The sequence below is a fragment of the Bison bison genome, unplaced genomic scaffold (assembly GCF_000754665.1).
Source record: "Bison bison bison isolate TAMUID 2011002044 unplaced genomic scaffold, Bison_UMD1.0 scf7180017864215, whole genome shotgun sequence".
Taxonomy (NCBI): Eukaryota; Metazoa; Chordata; class Mammalia; order Artiodactyla; family Bovidae; genus Bison; species Bison bison.
The window spans coordinates 12,431,318-12,451,852 of record NW_011494787.1 but is presented as its reverse complement, the minus strand read 5'-3'; the positions used below and the strand labels follow the sequence as shown (position 1 = coordinate 12,451,852).

At 37.1% G+C, this 20,535-nt stretch overlaps 1 protein-coding gene across 1 annotated transcript in view; it reads right to left on the bottom strand.

Moving 5' to 3' along the window:
* The window catches only part of EAF2 (ELL associated factor 2), a 57,088-nt gene that overhangs the window by 27,198 nt on the left and 9,355 nt on the right, over nucleotides 1-20,535 (bottom strand). The window contains exons 2-4 of the mRNA XM_010845412.1: nucleotides 16,479-16,573; nucleotides 6,463-6,599; nucleotides 4,276-4,421 (exon numbers count right to left, since the gene is read on the bottom strand). Of these exons, the coding sequence (XP_010843714.1) occupies nucleotides 4,276-4,421; nucleotides 6,463-6,599; nucleotides 16,479-16,573 (378 nt within the window). The remainder of the gene's footprint in view (nucleotides 1-4,275; nucleotides 4,422-6,462; nucleotides 6,600-16,478; nucleotides 16,574-20,535) is intronic.

The window sequence follows — 20,535 nt, the reverse complement described above, 5'->3', positions numbered from 1 at the left end:
AGGTCCATCTAGTCAAGGCTATGGTTTTTCCTGTGGTCATGTATGGATGTGAGAGTTGGACTGTGAAGAAGGCTGAGTGCTGAAGAATTGATGCTTTTGAACTGTGGTGTTGGAGAAGACTCTTGAGAGTCCCTTGGACTGCAAGGAGATCCAACCAGTCCATTCTGAAGGAGATCAGCCCTGGGATTTCTTTGGAAGGAATGATGCTAAAGCTGAAACTCCAGTACTTTGGCCACCTCATGTGAAGAGTTGATTCATTGGAAAAGACCCTGATGCTGGGAGGGATTGGGGGCAGGAGGAGAAGGGGACGACAAGAGGATGAGATGGCTAGATGGCATCACTGACTCGATGGACGTGAGTCTGAGTGAACTCCAGGAGTTGGTGATGGACAAGGAGGCCTCGCGTGCTGCGACTCATGGGGTCGCAAAGAGTCAGACATGACTGAGTGACTGATCTGATCTGATATTATATCATTACACATGGAATATAAAATATGAATACAAATGAGCTTACCTATAAAACAGATACAGATTCATAGAGAACAGACTTGTTGTTGCCAAGGTGGAGTGTGGGAGAGGGATGGATTGGGAGTTTGGGATTACCAAATGCAAACTATTATATATTATATATATATGTGTAACTGAATTGCTTTGCTGTATACCAGAAACTAACACAACACTGTAAATCAATTATATTTCCATCAAATAAATTTTTTAAAAAGACCCAATGAGATACCACTACGCATCTTATTAAAATGAATCCAAGCTTTGATATACATTAGAAAAATGTAAAATCATACAACCACTTTGGAAAACAATTTGGCAGTTGCTTAAAGAGTTAAATATACACCTACCATATGATCCAGCTATTTCACTTGTTGTTGTTGTTGTTGTTCAGTCGCCCAGTCGTGTCCGACTCTTTGCAACCCCATGAACTGCAACATGCCAGACCCCACTGTTCCTCACCATTTCCTGAAGTTTGCCTAAGTTCACGTCCATTGCATTGGTGACACTTACCAGCGACGTCATTCTTTGAAGCCCTCTTCTCCTTCCCCTCAATTTTTCCCAGTATCAGGGACTTCTCCAATGAGTCAGCTGTTCATATCAGATGACCAAAATACTGGAGTTTCCGCTTCAGCATCAGTCCTTCCAATGAGTATTCAGGGCTGATTTCCCTCAAGATTGACTGCTTTGATATCCTTGCAATCCAAGGGGCTCTCAGGAGTCTTCTCTAGCACCATAGTTTGAAGGCATCAATTCTTTGGCATTCTGCCTTCTTTACAGTCCAAATCTCACAACTGTACATACCACTGAGAAGATCATAGCCTTAACTATACAGACCTTCGTTGGCAGAGTAATGTCTCTGCTTTTCAACACACTATCTAGGTTTGTCATAGCCTTCTAGCCAAGAAGAAACTGTCCTCTGATTTAATGGCTGCAGTCACCATCCACAGTGATTTTAGAGCTCAAGAGGAGGAAATCTGTCGTGCTATATCCACCTTTTCCACTTCCATTTGCCATGAAGTAATGGGGTCAGATGCCATGATCTTACTTTTTTTTAATACTTAGTTTTAAGCCGGCTCTGTCACTCTCCTCCTTCACCCTCATCAACAGGCTCTTTAGTTCCTCTTTGCTTTCTGCCATTAGAGTGGTATCATCTGCGTATCTGAAGTTGTTGATGTTTCTCCCACCTATCTTGATTCCAGCTTGTAACTCATCCAGCCTAGATGTTGTGCTCAGTGTAGAGGTTAAACGAACAGGTGACAGCAGACAGCCCTGTTGTACTCCTTTCTCAATCTTGAATCAATCATTTGTTCCATACAGGGTTCTAACTGTTGCTTCTTGACCCACATATAGGTTTCTTAGGAGACAGGTAAGATGGTCTGGTATTCCCATCTCTTTAAGAGCTTTCCATAGCTTTTAATGATCCACACAGTCAAAGGATTTAGCATAGTCCATGAAACAGAGATAGATGTCTTTCTGGAATCCCCTTGCTTTCTCTATGACCCAGCAAATGTTGGCAATTTGATCTCTGGTTCCTCTGCCTTTTCTAAACCCAGCTTGGACATCTGGAAGTTCTTGGTTCATGTAATTCTGAAGCATAGCATGCAAGACTTTAAGCATGACCTTATCAGCATGGGAGATGAGTGCAACTATCCACTGGTTAGCACATTCTTTAGTACTACCCTTCTTGGGAATTGGAATGAGGACTGACCTTTTCCAGTCCTGTGGCCACTGTGGGGTCTTCCAGATTTACTGACATATTGGATGCAACACCCTGATGGCATCATCCTTTAGGGTTTTAAATAGCTCTGCTGGAATTCCATCGCACCCACTAGCTTTATTAACAGTAGTGCTTCCTAAGGTTCTGACTTTGCACTCTAGAATGTCTGGCTCTGGGTGACTGACCACACAATCGTAGTAATCGGTTCTTTAAGATATTTTTTGTACAGTTCTTCATGTATTCTTTCTATCTCTTCTTGATCTCTTCAGTGTCAACTAGCTTTCTACCATCTGTCCTTACTATGCCCATAAGGCCTTCTTATCTCTCCATGCTATTCTTCGGAAATCTGTATTTAGTTGGATGTACCTCTTCCTTTTCCCTTTGCTTTTTGCTTCTCTTATTTCTTCAGCTATTTGTAAAGATATCCTCAGATAACCACTTTGCCTTCTTGCTTTTCTTTTTCTTTAGAATAGTTTTGTTTGCTGCCTCCTGTACAATATTACAGACCTCTGTCCATAGTTCTTCAGGCATAGTTAACTAAATTGAATCCCTTGAATCTATTCATTACTTCCAGTGCATATTTCACTTCTACATATTTACTCAAGATAAAATATTTGTCTTTTCAAAAATTTATATGTGATGTTCATAACAGTTTTATTTGTAAAAACCAAAAACTGGAAGCAACTCAAATGTCCATCTTCAAGTTGAGCAGAAAGCAAATTGTTGTCTATCCATAAAGAAGACCACTACTCAGCAGTAAAAAAGGATTGAACTATTGATAAATGCTTCAATAATGGATGATTATCAAAATAATTATGCTTAGTGCAAAAATCTAGACATAAAAAAAGAGGACATACTATATAATTCCACTGATATAAATGTCTAAAATAAACAAACCAATGATAGTGACATAAAGCAGATCAGTACTTACCTAGGAATGGATGGGGTGGGGAGGACTGGCATAGCGGTATTACAAATGACCAGGCAGAAACTTTTTAGAGTGATAAATAAGTTCACTGTCTTGGTTGTGGTTGTAACTTCGGGATGTACAAATATCAAAACCTAACAGACTGTAGTTTAAATACCTGAAGATTTTGTGTCAGATATACCTCAATAAAGCTGTTAAAACATGTACAAACACATGCACAAGTGATACTACATGGCTTCTGAGCCTGTGTAATTAAAAAAATAAAGATTTCACCTCCACACTTCCTTTCTCCTTTCACTCTCTCTCAATACTTATTCTTGGAACCTAGCCACTAGGTTGTGAGGAAACCTAGGCCACCTGGAAGGGCTATGTGTACTCTAACCATTATAGCAACAAGAGTTCTGAGATTTTATTTTCCTTATTGTTTGTAAAGTGAACACTAAAATATTAGGGATCTAATACTATACTGGGCTTAGGAGGGGGCAAGAGGAAACAGTGATATATAAGTTATGAAGGCTAAGTGTAGAAGCAAATAAACTTTGGTGATCAGGATCTTGCTCCTACCACATTTAATTACAATAACACGAACACCCAAACTGCAGCTAGAAAAGAAATAGATATATAAGTTTCCTTACTTTCAAAGGGACTGTACTTCCCTAGAAACACCTTCCTGCTGAGAAGTGAGCATCAATTCAGAAGAACTTGCCTGCTGCTTTGGCTTCCTACATTTCCTCACTTCACTATTGGTTTGGCGACATCTTAGACACCTATAGTCTGGCTATACATAAAAAAACTTCAACAGGAAGATGCTGTGAAGACCTGAATTTGAATCATCATAACTGTCAAAGAGAAGAAAACTCCAATTACATGTATTTGAACTTGTTCCTCTGAATAATAAATAATAAATACTTGTTCCTCTGAATAATAAAAAATGTAAATTCTGTTATACGTAGGCTCATGTACATAAAATCATTAAACTATGTTCTTCCCCTAGAAAAATCCATAATTAAAAACATGTTTTTAGAATTTTATGGTTAGTTTGCTTGTCAATTAAAATGAAAGATTTCACTTAACATTTATTAATAATTTCTTATAAAGGGACATTGCATACACATATATTTTACCTCTTTCAATATCATCCATCGGAGATGCTGGGGACATCTTGTCTTCGGATGGAGAATGTTTTATAAGATTAGGAGTCCTAGCTGAATTTCGCATTTGTTGCTGCTGCTGTTCTATTCGATACTGAATTTTACTGCTTCCTTCAAACCTGCCATTAAGAATAGCAAAAGGTCAAAACCAGTATGATGATTGCAATATAACAACAATTTCAACTTACAAAGCTGCTAAAACTGACAGCTTGTTCTTTATTCTGCTGCTGCTGCTAAGTCACTTCAGTCGTGTCCGACTCTGTGAGACCCCATAGACGGCAGCCCACCAGGCTCCCTCGTCCCTGGGATTCTCCAGGCAAGAACACTGGAGTGGGTTTCCATTTCCTTCTCCAATGCATGAAAGTGAAAAGTGAAAGTGAAGTCGCTCAGTCGTGTCCAACTCTTCGCGACCCCATGGAGTGCAGCCTACCAGGCTCCTCCATCCATGGGATTTTCCAGGCAAGAGTACTGGAGTGGGGTGCCATCGCCTTCTCCGTGTTCTTTATTCTAGAGATCTTTAAAATGACATTCAAAGATTAAAGTATTAATTTAATTCATTATATAACAAATGTTTATTGAGCCCGGCTATATACATGGCATACACACAGGTTCATTGAAGGATACAAATGTGAATAAAAACAAAACCACTGCTCCAAGTCGAAGAGATAAGACATACACAAATGACTGAAATAAAATGAAATTATACATAAGTATACAAGAGGTACAATATATTCCATAAATTTTGAAACTTTCATCCTGTTAAAATTAAATCACTCCCACATTTTTCATTTTCATTTAAAACATTAAGACATGTTACTAAAGAAGATTTGTATACTCTCCTTTCAATACTTTTAAGAAAAGAGTGTGTATAAATAATACAGTTATGCTTTGACTTTGTTGCTCCCATTTCCAGTCACCAAATCCTGCTAGTTCTTCCTTCACAAAGTATTTAGAACTTCACTTTTCTCTTCATTCCTACTCTCAAGAATCATGGTTTATGCATTTTTCTGTTTCCCACATGGTTTCATTTAAATCGATTTGCTTGGGATATTTACATTGCAAAACAAGAATGTAAGCATGTCGATCCCTGCTTAAAAGAACTTTAATACAGTATATAACCACCGCCAATAAGACACTGTACTAATTTCATAGTTAATATTGAAAGCATTAGCTCACCTAACTCTAGCTTCTTCCAGCCTCATTCCCCATTTCTAATATTGGTACACAAGCAAAGAAACAAATTTCTGCTCTATTCAAGTAAGTCTTATTCATAGGTTCCAAATAATTCAGATAAATTCCTACCTTGATTATGTCCTCATGTTCTCTCTGATAATTAAATCAGTATCTTCTAAACTTTTCTACCAATAAAAATCATCTGAGAGGAGAGGATAATTAAAAAAAAAAAAACAAAAAGCTTCCTAGGCCTCTTCCCTGATCAGTTGAGTTTGGGAACTCATATGTTTAACAAACACACAAAGGTAATTCTTATCACCAAATATGTTTGGGGAAAACAGTCCTAAATTTTATCCTCCTCTTAAGGTACATCAATAAGAGCTCCCTTAATGCTCTGGTGAACCATAACTTCTCCCTTCTTTTAATTCCTAGAACAAGTTTTGTCTATACTATTAATATTTTTATGGCTTTTAGAGCATAGCCCTTTATGCTACATGTTAATTAATCTACTGCCTATCCCCACCCCACCCTCCAAAATCTGAGTTTTTTTAATGCAATTATATGTTAACCCAATTAAAATGTAGAAGTTTTGAGGTTACTATTTGTATTGGAAATTCTCCCTTTTCTTGCTTCACGTTTTCTAGGTGCTTGATAAAATTTTACTAACAATAATGATATTATTTGGAGAGTGCATAATGACTCCTTTCAGTCCAGTTCTACAAACATATCTACAATAGAATAAAGATATAACTAAATATAAGAAAACATTTAGAAACAAAAGAAGCTTTTATATATCATAGGGAGAAATGGTAAAAACTTCTGGCTAAAGGATCTTCATCAAATTTAAACTTGCAAAAAAATCAAAACATCTTGCACCACATAGAAAAATCCTTATATAATAATGTGACTTAATCCAATAACTTTTTTCATTGACATTTTCTTAGCAATTTACGTGTTGATAAAATATTTCTTTCATTAACCACATACCTTGTTTTTTTTACAGTGATGTTGCTGCTGAGTTTTTCTAGACGACATTCCCCAGTATCATGGTTAATAATCAAAATGCATTCTTTTAAGTAAGGTTTCTTTGAACCTTTGAAAACAGTTACTGGTGCAGTTGAACCCTGTTTAAAAAGTTTATTATTATTGAAATTTTTCATAGAAATTCAGTTAAAAGAGACTGAGATCTTCACTTCCCTGGTACCTCAGCTGGCAAAGAATCCGCCTACAATGTGGAAGACCTGGGTTTGATTCCTGGGTTGGGAAGATCCCCTGGAAAAGGGAACAGCCCCACTCCAGTATTCTGGCCTGGAGAATTCCATGGACTGTATAGTCCATGGGGTTGCAGAGTCAGACACGACTGAGCGACTTTCACTTGAGACCTTCTGTCTTTTTCAATCTATATTGTACTTCAAGTCACCTAAGTTAATTACCTTAATTTACTACTCTAGCAATAAGGATTATAGTAAAAAACACAGATGAAGAGAGACTGAGATCTCAAAATCGCTGTCTTGAGGAAAGAGACTAGAGGAAGTAGTTGCACTAAGCCAGTAAAGATTTGTTTCATAAATCTTTGTAGATTTGGTCTACAACAGGCAATTGGGATTCAATTCTAATACAGCCAATATACTTTACAATAAGGGACAAAAGTTCTGAATTATATTCCCTACCCCTCTTCTTCCTTCTTTAATTTGTCAAATCTGAAATCTTATTAAAGGGGTGCTCCCCTATGCAGATTAAGTAAAATCAATGTATCAAGAAACATGTTGCATTAAACCAACTGATTAATTTTAGCACCCTTAAAAGTGGGCCAAGTAGACATTATATGCCTCATGATGTAATATAAAAGAAAGTACAAGGCACCATCTACAAAGCATTCTTGCCTGAGAAAAAAAAAACAACAACTTACAAAGAATCTAATTCTCATCAAGCCTTTAAAAATAATTACCAGCTTATAGGAAACATGAGGAGAGAGAAACAAGTTACATAATACCAGACAGAAGTTATTTGAAATCCAGAATGTGGGTATATCCTCTAGAACAACTAATCTGGCTTCTCCAGCAAACTGATGTCATAATAGAGGTCAGGGAATTTTACAGAATAAAAGAGATAAGAAACATAATATCAGAATGCAATATAGGAATATAAAATAGGTAAACATGAAATTGGATTAATTAGTCTTAATAAGGAGCCATATCCATTAAAGTCCTGATTTCAGTTTCTTGCAAATGGAGACATTTAAAACCTTAAGTGAGATCTTGGTCATATTTTATCTTCAAGATTATGAAAATTACTGATAAAACATGTGCAGAAGTCCACATGGTTTAAAATATGAAAATCTTATTTATTTATAAAGAGATATCAGTACTAGCCACAATAAAAAGAAAGAGAGAGAGACTCTAGTACAAAAAGCAGCAGCTGAAAACTGGCAGTTGATAAGAGGTCTTAATCATGGGATTTCTCAGGGTTTGTATCTAGTTTAAAGATATCATCCTTCCTCTATAATTTTCATTAAAACAAATGTGCATAGAAGTCTTACACATAAAATTTACCTTAGGAAACCAGAAAACTAAGAACAACAAATCATGGTCATTTTGTTTTGTATAGAAGATGTTAACTTTCTTGTAATACTTTATGTAAAAATTCATTGGAATACTTTTTAATACCTGTCAGAAGTGCATTACCTCCTAGGAGTAAAATAAAAATGCATTTATAATCGAATGGAACAAAGGCTCCTATAACAGGACTTTTACTGCAGCAACTTACTACTGTGCATTAATTTGCACTAAATTTCAATCCAGATAAGAAAACATGTAAAAACCTATGCATTTACTTCATGGCCCATTGTCTCCCAGAGGTGAACACAGGTCTTTATTTTGTGTAACAGTATGAAATATTTGAAACTCAAAAACCTGTGTTTTATTTCAACTTTAGTGAAATAAGGTATAGTATTTACAAGTGTAAACTCAGTAATCTGTTTTAACATTGTACTTTGATAAAGCAGCTCTTCTCTAACTTCATTTTAAAATACACAGATGCTCTTCCATCTTCCATCCCAGTGTATCTATCAAGCCAGATAAATCACTATTAGCTACTGTCTGTAGGCAATACACTAAGAGAGCATAGGACATCCTGCAGGCTCACCATGTGCTGTGGTTTGTGTTGGACACTTGCTATTCCATTCTCATAGCGATCTTAGGTGGTGGGTATAATTATTGCAGTTTTACAGATAAGAAAACAAACTCAGGACTGTTAAATAATGAACTCAGGATAGCATGGCTGGTGAGCGAAAGGAATGCTTTTTGTGTGTGGTTCTGAAAGTTCTTATGAATTTTAAAAAATTACTGAGTATTTTACTATAGTTTATTTTTGTTATCTATTTAGGAGAAATACTGCTGCTTCTTTGCTTTACTGTTTTTATCCCATATGACTCACTCTACCTATATTCGCATTAATCTCTTCTACTTGCCTACAGCATATTTTATGTAGACTGTGCACACTGACGGCAGAGTGTACTTAATAAAGGACTTTCCTATGTGCCCCTATATCAGTCTATAACCACTGTCTCCAGGGCAGATACAATGCTTTAGACAAATCTCTTTTGAAGCAAAGACTACAATTTTTAAGATGCCTACTAAATAAAAATAAAATTTAATTATGTCACCAGATAAAGCATTAGGCCAAGATTTCTGTATTTAGCATTTACTGTAGTTTAAATGTGCCTGAACTAGAGTTTTACTCTCAAAATAAAATATTTTATGATTCTCACAAAAAAAAATAAAATAAAATAAAATAGGTAAACAATAAGGATCTACTCTACAGCAAAGGGAAATATGCTCAATATCTTATAATAACTTATAATGGAAAATAATCTGAAAATATAGATGGATATGTATAATTGAATCACTTTGATATATACTTGAACTAACACAACCTTGTAAATTAACGATACCTCAATACAAAATAAATGAATATATAAATATGCTATATAAGGATTTTATATGGATTTCTAGGGAGAAAAGTTGAAAAAAGACATTTTTGAAAGCATCATGAAAACATAAATATGGACCAGGTCTTATAATTAATTTCATGGTAAGTGATGGTTAGCATGGTCCTTAAGTGAAAGTAAAAATATCCTTATCAGTTAAGGATATATACATAAGCATTTGTGAATATCTGGGATTGCTTTTAAAATATGACAGGAAAAAGAAGTGGTAGGAGACTATATTAAAAACAGCAAAATGGTGATAATTCTTGAAACTCAATAAGTACATAGGAGTTCATTATACTATTCTATTTTCCATAATAAAAGGTTAAAGAACCCTGGCTCACTCCTAATAACCCACATTTACTGACATGCTCCTCTTCTATCCTTTGTTCCTACTTTCCTCAACCCTGAAGGAATTTTATGTTTCTCATTCTCTTATTTTATCCCACATATGCGTATCCCTAAACAATATATTGTTATAATTGCTTGGTTTTGAACTTTATAGAAGTGCATTTAATTTTTACAGCACTAATTATAATAATTTTGTCAAACACAATAGTAATGTTAAATCAAGTTAGAACAAGGTGACTTCTAAAAATCTGCAGCCCCACGGACTGTAGCCCACCAGGCTCCTCTGTCTATGGAATTTTCCAGGCAAGAATACTGGAGCAGGTTGCCATTTTCTACTCCAGGGGATCTTCTCCACCCAGGGATTGAACTCCTGCATTGTAGGCAGATTCTTTACCACTAGTTGCACTGTAGGTGGATTCTTTACCACCAGAGCCACCTGGAAGGCCCCCATAAAAGACTAAAGTGAAGTGCTGCTCAGTCCTGTCAGACTCTTAGGGACCCCACTGACTGTAGCCCGCCATCTCCTCTGGAGAATGGGATTCTCCAGGCAAGAATACTGGAGCCATTCCCTTCTCCAAGGGACCTTTCTGACCTAGGGATCAAACCCAGGTCTGCTGCATGCAGGCAGACTCTTTACCATCTGAGCCACCAGAAAGGTTAAAAGGGCATATCATATTTTAAAAGTTAACAATTATTAGAGAAGGCAATGGCACCCCACTCCAGTACTCTTGCCTGGAAAATCCCATGGACGGAGGAGCCTGGTAGGCTGCACTCCATGGGGTCGAGAAGAGTCGGACACGACTGAGTGACTTCACTTTCACTTTTCACTTTCATGCATTGGAGAAGGAAATGGAAACCCACTCCAGTGTTCTTGCTTGCCTGGAGAATCCCAGGGACGGTGGAGCCTGGTGGGCTGCCGTCTATGGGGTCGCACAGAGTCGGATACGACTGAAGCGACTTAGCAGCAGCAGCAGCAGAGATTGTACACATGACCACAAGGAGGAGTATGAGATAAATTTTGTAATTGAGGCTGCCATACAAAAGGGATAGATTAGAGACTTCTGAGAGGTTGTGAGAAAACATGATGAAGCCAAAAGAAAGAAACAAAATTTTCTAAGACAAAACTATAGGAAGTTAAGCAGGCACAGCACATAGAAGAGGACACATCTGGAGTGGCCTACAAGAAAGAGTGAGATGTGGATCACTCAGGAGAAGCCCTGGTAAGGTACAGAGCCAGAAGCATGATCTTAACAAATATACCTACTTGGCTGGTAAATATATTTTTTAGATGTCTTCACTGAAAACAAGTGAGTAAGATATCCCCAAATAGCAACCCAAGGGCTCCATGTAACATTTAAGAGATTCACGTAATATATTCTCCTTAAAAATATCTGTATTCTTAGAATAGAAAACATTTTAAAATGCAATACTTTATTGTTACTCTGAGTTTCTGAAGAAGGAAGACTGAATAGAATTTTTTTTTATTGCTCCAAGCATTTACTTTACAGTACCAAGATCTGCACAGATACTCAATGAATGTTCATATGAGTAATATGAACATTTTTTATTATAAATAAAAGTTAAACAGGTTGTTCACAATCCCTATGCCTGCCTTCTATACTCCGAACAATTTTTAAAAAATATTTATTTATTTGGCTGTGTTGGGCCTTAGTCATGGCATGCAGGTTCAGTTACCCAGTAACATCTAGGATCCTAGATCCCCAACCACAGATCAAACCCATGTCCCCTGCATTGCAAGGCAGATTCTCAACCATCAGATCACCAGGAAGATTGCAAATAAAGTTTTTTAATTAAACTTTTTTGCTCATTAAATTGAGCACCACTCTTATTTTCAACTTCAATTTCTGACCTTACTTCAGGTCTGAAGAAAGGGGTATTAAACTACTAAGGTGCCAGGAAACTCCTAAGCATATGAACTCTCTTTGCTTCTGAATAACTGCTGAACACTTCAGAACGCAATTATCAGCTCACCTAGATTATTGCTACCCTCCTTCCTTCTTTCCTTCTAGTTTTGTTTTCCATCTCCTGACAGGCAAATCTGAGCACTTTGGATGGTGAATAACAGGAAAGGAAAGGAATCAGTAATAGAGTGGAAGAGCACAATAGTACTCCCAAAGTAACATGAGGGAAAACAAAGAGAAAAAGAAAAAAGAAGAGATGCTTCATAAACATCTTATTGAGATCTTATTCTCTTATTAACAAAAAGAGAAAACAAATTAAAACTTGGCTTAAAGCTCAACATTCAGAAAACTAAGATCATGGCACCCAGTCCCATCACTTTGTGGGAAATAAATGGGGAAACAATGGAAACAGTGTCAGACTTTATTTTTTGGGGCTCCAAAATCACTGCAGATGGTGACTGCAGCCATGAAATTAAAAGATGTTTACTCCTTGGAAGGAAAGTTATGACCAACCTAGATAGCATATTCAAAAGCAGAGACATTACTTTGCCAACAAAGGTCTGTCTAGTCAAGGCTATGGTTTTTCCGGTGGTCATGTGTGGATGTGAGAGCTGGACTGTGAAGAAAGCTGAGTGCCGAAGAACTGATGCTTTTGAACTGTGGTGTTAGAGAAGACTCTTGAGAGTCCCTTGGACTGCAAGGAGATACAACCAGTCCATTCTAAAGGAGATCAGTCCTGGGTGTTCTTTGGAAGGACTGATGCTGAAGCTGAAACTCCAATACTTCGGCTACCTCATGTGAAGAGTTGACTCACTGGAAAAGACCTTGATGCTGGGAGGATTGGGGGCAGGAGGAGAAGGGGACGACAAGAGGATGAGATGGCTGGATGGCATCACAGACTCAATGGACCTGAGTCTGAGTGAACTCCAGGAGTTCACTCAGATAGGGAACCTGGCGTGCTGCGATTCATGGGGTCTCAAAGAGTTGGACACGACTGAGTGACTGAACTGAACTGAACTGAATATATATACATATATATATATACTATAACATAACAGAAATAAAAATCAAGTATATCAACTTTGAACTAAATGTGGATAGAATTCTCCTAATAAAAATAGAAAGTGCAAATTAGGTATAAAACTGAAACACAGAATATTCCATTAATAAAAGGTATACTTAAAAATGTAAGTAAATAAAAGTAAAAGACACTAAGATTCCATGAACATGCAAATAAAAAGAATGCAAAGGTGGCAAAATTAATATTAAACAAGGTGATATTTAAGCTTAAAATCACAAAAACAAGGTAAAAAAGGTTTATTATACAATGATAAAAGATATACTTCATTTAAAAGTATAATTGTAATAGGACATTAAAATAGGGCTCTAGTCCTAAAATAAGCTAAAGTTCCAAGAATGTGGTGGGCTACTTTCCCAAGTGAGCTATGTAAACTTAAAGCAAAGAATCAGACTATATTCATCTTGGAAGGGACTTTGACCAACAGAGTCAAAGGCATGTAGCCATCAGACATAATGAACTCTCACATGTCCAGGGTGTGAGAGCTAGAGTTGTTGAGCAACCACTAGACATACATTCATTGCATAATATGACGTGTACCTGGAAGTTTCCTGTGGGCTATTTCACTGAAGCCCACAAAAGTACCTCACAAGATAACACTAAACATATCCCAGACTTGGACAGCACCAGTGACAAATCATTAGTAGTCAAGTATCTTTTTTCCTTTCAAAATTCAACATTTTGAAATTTTATAGCAGTCAAACATAGAGAGTTTTTTGTAAAAATGAGAGACTTGTAAATGCCCAATGCTAACTCCCTTAAGAGTGTTCATTTTTATTCAAACTATCAAAGAAAACCTAGAGAAATGAAAATGAGAAAATTTACCCTATCAAAGAACCACCAGAATCTTAAGGTATTCTTAAAAGAATAATAAAAGTTCTATTTTATGGAATGCCTCCAAGCTTCTAGGCATTTTCACCAAGATGATGAAAATAAGTTGATAAAGAAAACAGGAGAATCTAAATGCCTCAAATTAATAATCAATACATTTCTACAAACACCCACAAAATTAAGAAAAGTGAAGGAATGTAAAGCTCCTACCTAAAGTTCTTTAATGAAGGAGGAAAGTGAAAGGAATTTGTGTCCAACTCTTTGTGACCCCATAGACTATACAGTCCATGGAATTCTCCAGGCCAGAATACTGGAATAGGTAGCCTTTCCCTTCTCCAGGGGATCTTCCCAAACGAGGAATTGAACTGGGGTCTCCTGCATTGCAGGCAGATTCTTTACCAACTGAGCTATCAGGGAAGCCAAATGAAGGAGGAAAACGCCACAAAATTTGAGAATATAGTTTCCAGTCTTATTCACAATTGTTTACAGACTGTATGCCCTGGAGAAAAAAAAAAAAACAAAACTGCTCTTAGCAAACAGTAATTTTAACAATTCTTTTCCATTTCAGCTATGTGAGAGTCACAGTACAGGATAAAATTCAAATTCTTTTGCATTACAGAATAGGCCCTTCTTTATCTGATTCCTAAATATCTTTCCATCTCCCACTATGTCCTTATAGGCACCCTTTCTTACCTAGCCATAGCGGCCTATATGTAGTTCTTCAAATGTAACAGACTTTTTTGTTGCTTTGTTGTAGCCCATATCTTTCTTTTCTCTGCCTAAGAAGTCCTTCTCTCTTTCTTTCACCTGGGTAATTTCAACTCATCCTCCAAGACAGCATTCCCAATGTCTCCTTTCCCTCTCCAGGCTGAATGATCCCTTCTTTGTAATCCCATAATATTCTGTGTATACCTTTACGATAGTTCCTTACATTATGAAACTTTAATCAATTATCTCCTATCTTTCTCATTAAACGGTAATATTTTTTAGGACACCTACCACATCTAGTCTACCTCTGTTTTTTGTTTTTGTTTTGTTTTGTTTTTGCTGTGCTGTATATTATGTGGGAAAAACCACCTGATGTTTTTCAATAAATTTTAAATTTAGGTTTTTCTTTAATAAACCTCACAAAGCAAAAAAAGCCTTAGATTACTGGGTACTTAATTTCCTAACTATTTTAGAGACACCAGAATCTGAACACTTTTTAATAACAGAGTAATGCAAAGGCTTACTTATCTACACTGTTTCACACTGAAATCTATTTTTAATTTCCTTCAGTTTCTAAGGGAGCATATGAGAAACATACAATAAAATGCCCCTATGAATTTAATTAACATTAGGGAAAACTTCACAGGCACCAACTGATACAGTCTGACATAAAAGTGAGGTCTCAATACATAGTGTTGGCTGCTAAACAGAAAAAGATGGAAGGCTAGATAGAGGATAGAGAGCTTACTGGCTATATCTCTAACCATGACAAGCCATCTCATAAATGTATATAAGAGAATGTGGATGAACTAGCACAAAACCATTCCTATTACAAAAATTAAACAAGACAAAGGAAAAAAATCTCAGAAAGTCTGGTGTTTTCTATGTTAAACTATCAATTTACAATCTTGGTTTTCTTTGAGAATAGATCAAATGAGTATAAAAGAAACAAGATGCATGCTGAGAAATTTCTAACTCAAGGATTGAGAAAACTAGAGCATACAATGTAAACAATATTTGATAACATCTGAAGATTTTTGAAATGGGCAAAACTTTTGGTTAAGGCCCCCTGACCTAGTCTCTCTCTTTACCAACCCATTCCCTAAGTAAGTTATTGCTACATTCACTCCTAAAGCACAAATCTAACCATGTTATTTCTCTGCTTAAAAACCTCTGAAAGTGAAGTGTTAGTCGCTCAGTCATGACTAACTCATGCTCAATCTCTTTGCAACCCATGCTCTGTCCATGGAATTTCCCAGGCAAGAATACTGGAGAGGGTTGCCATTCCCTTCTCCAAGGGATCTTCCTGATCCAGGAACTGAACCCTTGTCTCCTGTGACTTCTGATTTGCAGGCATATTCTTTACCCACTCAGCCATCAGGGGAACTCTAAAAACCTCTAATGGTTCTCTAATAGCTATGGGATAAACTTCAAATTCTATATTACAAATAAAAGATTCTTTATAATCTGATCCCAATTATACCTTTCCAGTCTCATATCAATCATTTCTCATCATTCTGTAATTTACTACATGCATTCATTTAGTCACAAAATTCTAGTCCTTTCTCCATAGAAACCTTTCACATATTGTTCCTTTTGCCTAGAATATTCTATTCCTCTTATAACTGGTGAAATTCCACCTGTCCTTTAAGTCTTGGCCCAAATAGCATCTGCTTTGTGAAGCCTTTCAAGATTCCACCAGGCAGAGCATTTAATTATGTTCACATGCTTAAACAGAATTTTATCAGCGCTCTAATCTATAGCACTAGATGTTCATGTGCCTGTCTGCTATAACAAATTAGGACTAGGTGGCAGAGGATATGTTATTATTCCTAATTTGTAGTACAAAATCTGGTTCATAATACTGATTTAATAAATATGTTTAGACCTCTAATTGTTTCACATCATTTAATAAGATAGTTCTTGAAAATTACAAAGTAAAGTTTAAGGTTTCAAGCATTTTAATATTGTTTTATTTAAGATAGATTAAGATTTTTTGCTTTGCTGTATTTATTAATTACTTTAACTGATCATCACTATATTAACTGTGCAATTATTTTCATTTAAATTTAGTAAAAATTCTATTAAAAATCTCTTCAGTTTAAATATTAATATATATACTCACTTCTATATTTGGTAAAGTAATTGTCACCTGTTCACCTTTGCCAACTTCAAGCTCTCCTTCACAAGAAGTGTCAATAGAGGCAGGTTTGAAGTCATCTAAAAATACATACAGATACAGTTTTTTATAAGATGGAATAATACCTGAAATATGTGGATATCAAAAAATGAGCATGTTTCAGAGTGATAAATCTTTTTCCGGCAGCCAGTAATTAAAATGGATTAGAAGAGTCTTATTATTAAAAATAAACAAATAGAATACAATCCAGTTTTTCTGTATATATAATTCTGAGAAAAAAAAAGAAATAACTACACTCTAAAACAGTATTCCTCAACATCATGATCCCTTAGAATCTGTTTATATCAAGATCATCCAAACTAAGATGTTCCACTGCTAAAAATCAAATAATGTCAGTGTCTTCACAATTTGCTAAAATCAATTGTCAGTAGAACATTTTCAACTTTCAGGTTTTTGTGGTTGTTCAGTTGCACAGTCGTGTCTGACTCTTTGTAACGCCATGGACTGCAACATGCCAGCTTTCCCTGTCCCTCACCATATCCCAAAGTTTGCCCAAGTTCATGTCCATTGCACTGGTGATGCTTACCAGCCACGTCATCCTCTGAAGCCCTCTTCTTCCCCTCAATTTTTCCCAGTATCAGGGACTTCTCCAGTGAGTCGGCTGTTCATATCAGATGACCAAAATACTGGAGTTTCTGCTTCAGCATCAGTCCTTCCAATGAGTATTCAGGACTGATTTCCCTCAAGATTGACTGCTTTGATATCCTTGCAATCCAAGGGGCTCTCAGGAGTCTTCTCTAGCACCACAGTGTGAAGGCATCAATTCTTTGACATTCTGCCTTCTTTACGGTACAAATCTCACAACTGTACATGACCACTGGGAAGACTATAGCTTTGACTATATGGACCTTCGTTGGCAGAGTAATGTCTCTGCTTTTCAACATAGTGTCTAGGTTTGTCATAGCCTTCCAGCCAAGAAGAAACTGTCTTCTGATTTAATGGCCGCAGTCACCATCCACAGTGATTTTAGAGCCCAAGAGGAGGAAATCTGTCATGATACATCCACCTATTCCACTTCTATTTGCCATGAAGTAATGGGGCCAGATGCCACGATCTTACTTTTTTAATATTTAATTTTAAGCCAGCTCTTTCACTCTCCTCCTTCACCCTCATCAAGAGGCTCTTTAGTTCCTCTTTGCTTTCTGCCATTAGAGTGGTATTATCCACATATCTGGGTTATTGATGTTTCTCCCACCTATCTTGATTCCAGCTTGTAATTCATCCAGCCTGGCCTTTTTCATGATGTGCTCAGTGTATAGGTTGAACAAACAGACTGACAGCAGACAGCCCTTTTGTACTCCTTTCTCAATCTGGAACCAGTCAGTTGTTCCATGCAGGGTTCTAACTGTTGCTTCTTGACCTGCATACAGGTTTCTCAGGAGACAGGTCAGATGGTCTGGTATTTCCATCTCTGAACAAAGCTAGGAGGTGATGGAATTACAGTTGAGCTATTTCAAATCCTGAAAGATGATGCTGTGAAAGTGCTGCACTCAATATGCCAGCAAATTTGGAAAACTCAGCAGTGGCCACAGGATTGGAAAAGATTAGTTTTCATTCCAATCCAAAGAAAGGCAATGCCAAAGAATGCTCAAACTACCACACAACTGCACTCATCTCACACGCTAGTAAAGTAATGCTCAAAATTCTCCAAGTCAGGCTTCAGCAATACGTGAACACTGAACTTCCAGATGTTCATGCTGGTTTTAGAAAAGGCAGAGGAACCACAGATCAAATTGCCAACATCCACTGGATCATGGAAAAAGCAAGAGAGTTCCAGAAAAACATCAATTTCTGCTTTATTGACTATTCCAAAGCCTTTGACTGTGTGGATCACAATAAACTGCGGAAAATTCTGAAAGAGATGGGAATACCAGACCACCTGACCTGCCTCTTGAGAAACCTATACGCAGGTCACGAAGCAACAGTTAGAACCAAACATGGAAAACAGACTGGTTCCAAATAGGAAAAGGAATATGTCAAGGCTGTATATTGTCACCCTGCTTATTTAACTTATGTGCAGAGTACATCATGAGAAACGTTGGGCTGGAAGAAGCACAAGCTGGAATCAAGATTGCTGGGAGAAATATCAATAACTTCAGATATGCAGATGACACCACCCTTATGGCAGAAAGCGAAGAGGAACTAAAAAGCCTCTTGTGAAAGTATAAGTGGAGAGTGAAAAAGTTGGCTTAAAGCTCAACATTCAGAAAACGAAGATCATGGCATCTGGTCCCATCACGTCATGGGAAATCAGATGGGGAAACAGTGGAAACAGTGTCAGACTTTATTTTTCTGGGCTCCAAAATCACTGCAGATGGTGACTGCAGCCATGAAATTAAGATGCTTACTCCTTGGAAGGAAAGTTATGACTAACCTAGATAGCATATTCAAAAGCAGAGACATTGTCAACAAAGGTCCATCTAGTCAAGGCTATTGTTTTTCCAGTGGTCATGTATGGATGTGAAAGTTGGACTGTGAAGAAAGCTGAGTGCTGAAGAATTGATGCTTTTGAACTGTGGTGTTGGAGAAGACTCTTGAGAGTCCCTTGGACTGCAAGGAGATCCAACCAGTCCATTCTAAAGGAGATCAGGTCTTTGGAAGGAATGATGCTAAAGCTGAAGCTCCAGTACTTTAGCCACCTCATGCGAAGAGTTGACTCATTGGAAAAGACTCTGATGCTGGGAGGGATTTGGGGCAGGAGGAAAAGGGGACGACAGAGGATGAGATGGTTGGATGGCATCACCGACTCGATGGACATGGGTTTGGGTGAACTCTGGGAGTTGGTGATAGACAGGGAGGTCTGGCGTGCTGCAATTCATGGGATCACAAAGAGTTGGACACGACTGAGTGACTGAACTGAACTGAAGAGCTTTCCACAGTTTGTTATGTTCAGGTTGTTGTTTTCCCCTAAATTCTTCTTAAACCACCTTGATCTCCTACTACCACTTGTCTGCTGTCCTGTGGAAAAGTGAGAGAGTTAGTCGCTCAGTCGTGTCCGACTCTTTGCGATCCATGGACTGTAGCCCACCAGGCTCCTGTGTCCATAGAATTCTCTAGGCAAGAATACTGGAGTGGGTAGCCATCTCCTTCTCCAGGGGATCTTCCTAACCCAGGGAACGAACCCTGGTCTCCAGCATTGCAGGTAGATTCTTTACTTTCTGAGCCAACAGGGAACCAAGCAATTCTGCTATGCTAGCAGAATATGAAATGAATGAAAATACAGCAAACACATATTCATGGGGAAACTTTAAAGAAAGCTTATTTATTTTAACAGCTTGAGTTTCTCATGGATATATAAACCACTAAAAGATGTGTAAATTTAACCAAATCTGCCACTTCATAAGAAATTAAAATAAGCTTTCATTTTGGATTAAAGTATGTCATTAAAATATATCACCTACATGAACTTAGGATGCTGAGATATAAGTATTTCACATACTAAACAAGCTTAGAAACCTCAAAGAACACAAAGAGAAACTCCAACTAGATTAAAGATCTAAACATTAAGACGAAAAACTATAAAACTCTTAGAGGAAAATATAGGCAGAGAACACTTTGACATAAATCACAGCAGATCCTCTATGACCCACCTTCTAGAGTATTGGAAATAAAAACTAGAATAAATAAGTGTGACCTAATTAAACTGAAAAGCTTTTGCACAGCAAAGGAAATGATAAAAAAAGGTGAAAAGACAGTCCTCAGAATGAGAGAAAATAATAGCAAATGAAACAACTGACAAAGGATATTCAAAATACACAAGCAGCTCATGTAGCTCAAGAACAGAAAAACAAACCACCCAATCAAAAAGTTGAAACAGACATTTCTCCAAAGAAGACATACAGATGGCTAATACACACATGAAAACATGCTTAATATTGCTTATTAGTAGAGAAATGCACATCAAAACTACAATGAGGTTATCACTTCACGCCAGACAGAATGGCCATCATCAAAAAATCTAAAACTAATAAATACTGGATAG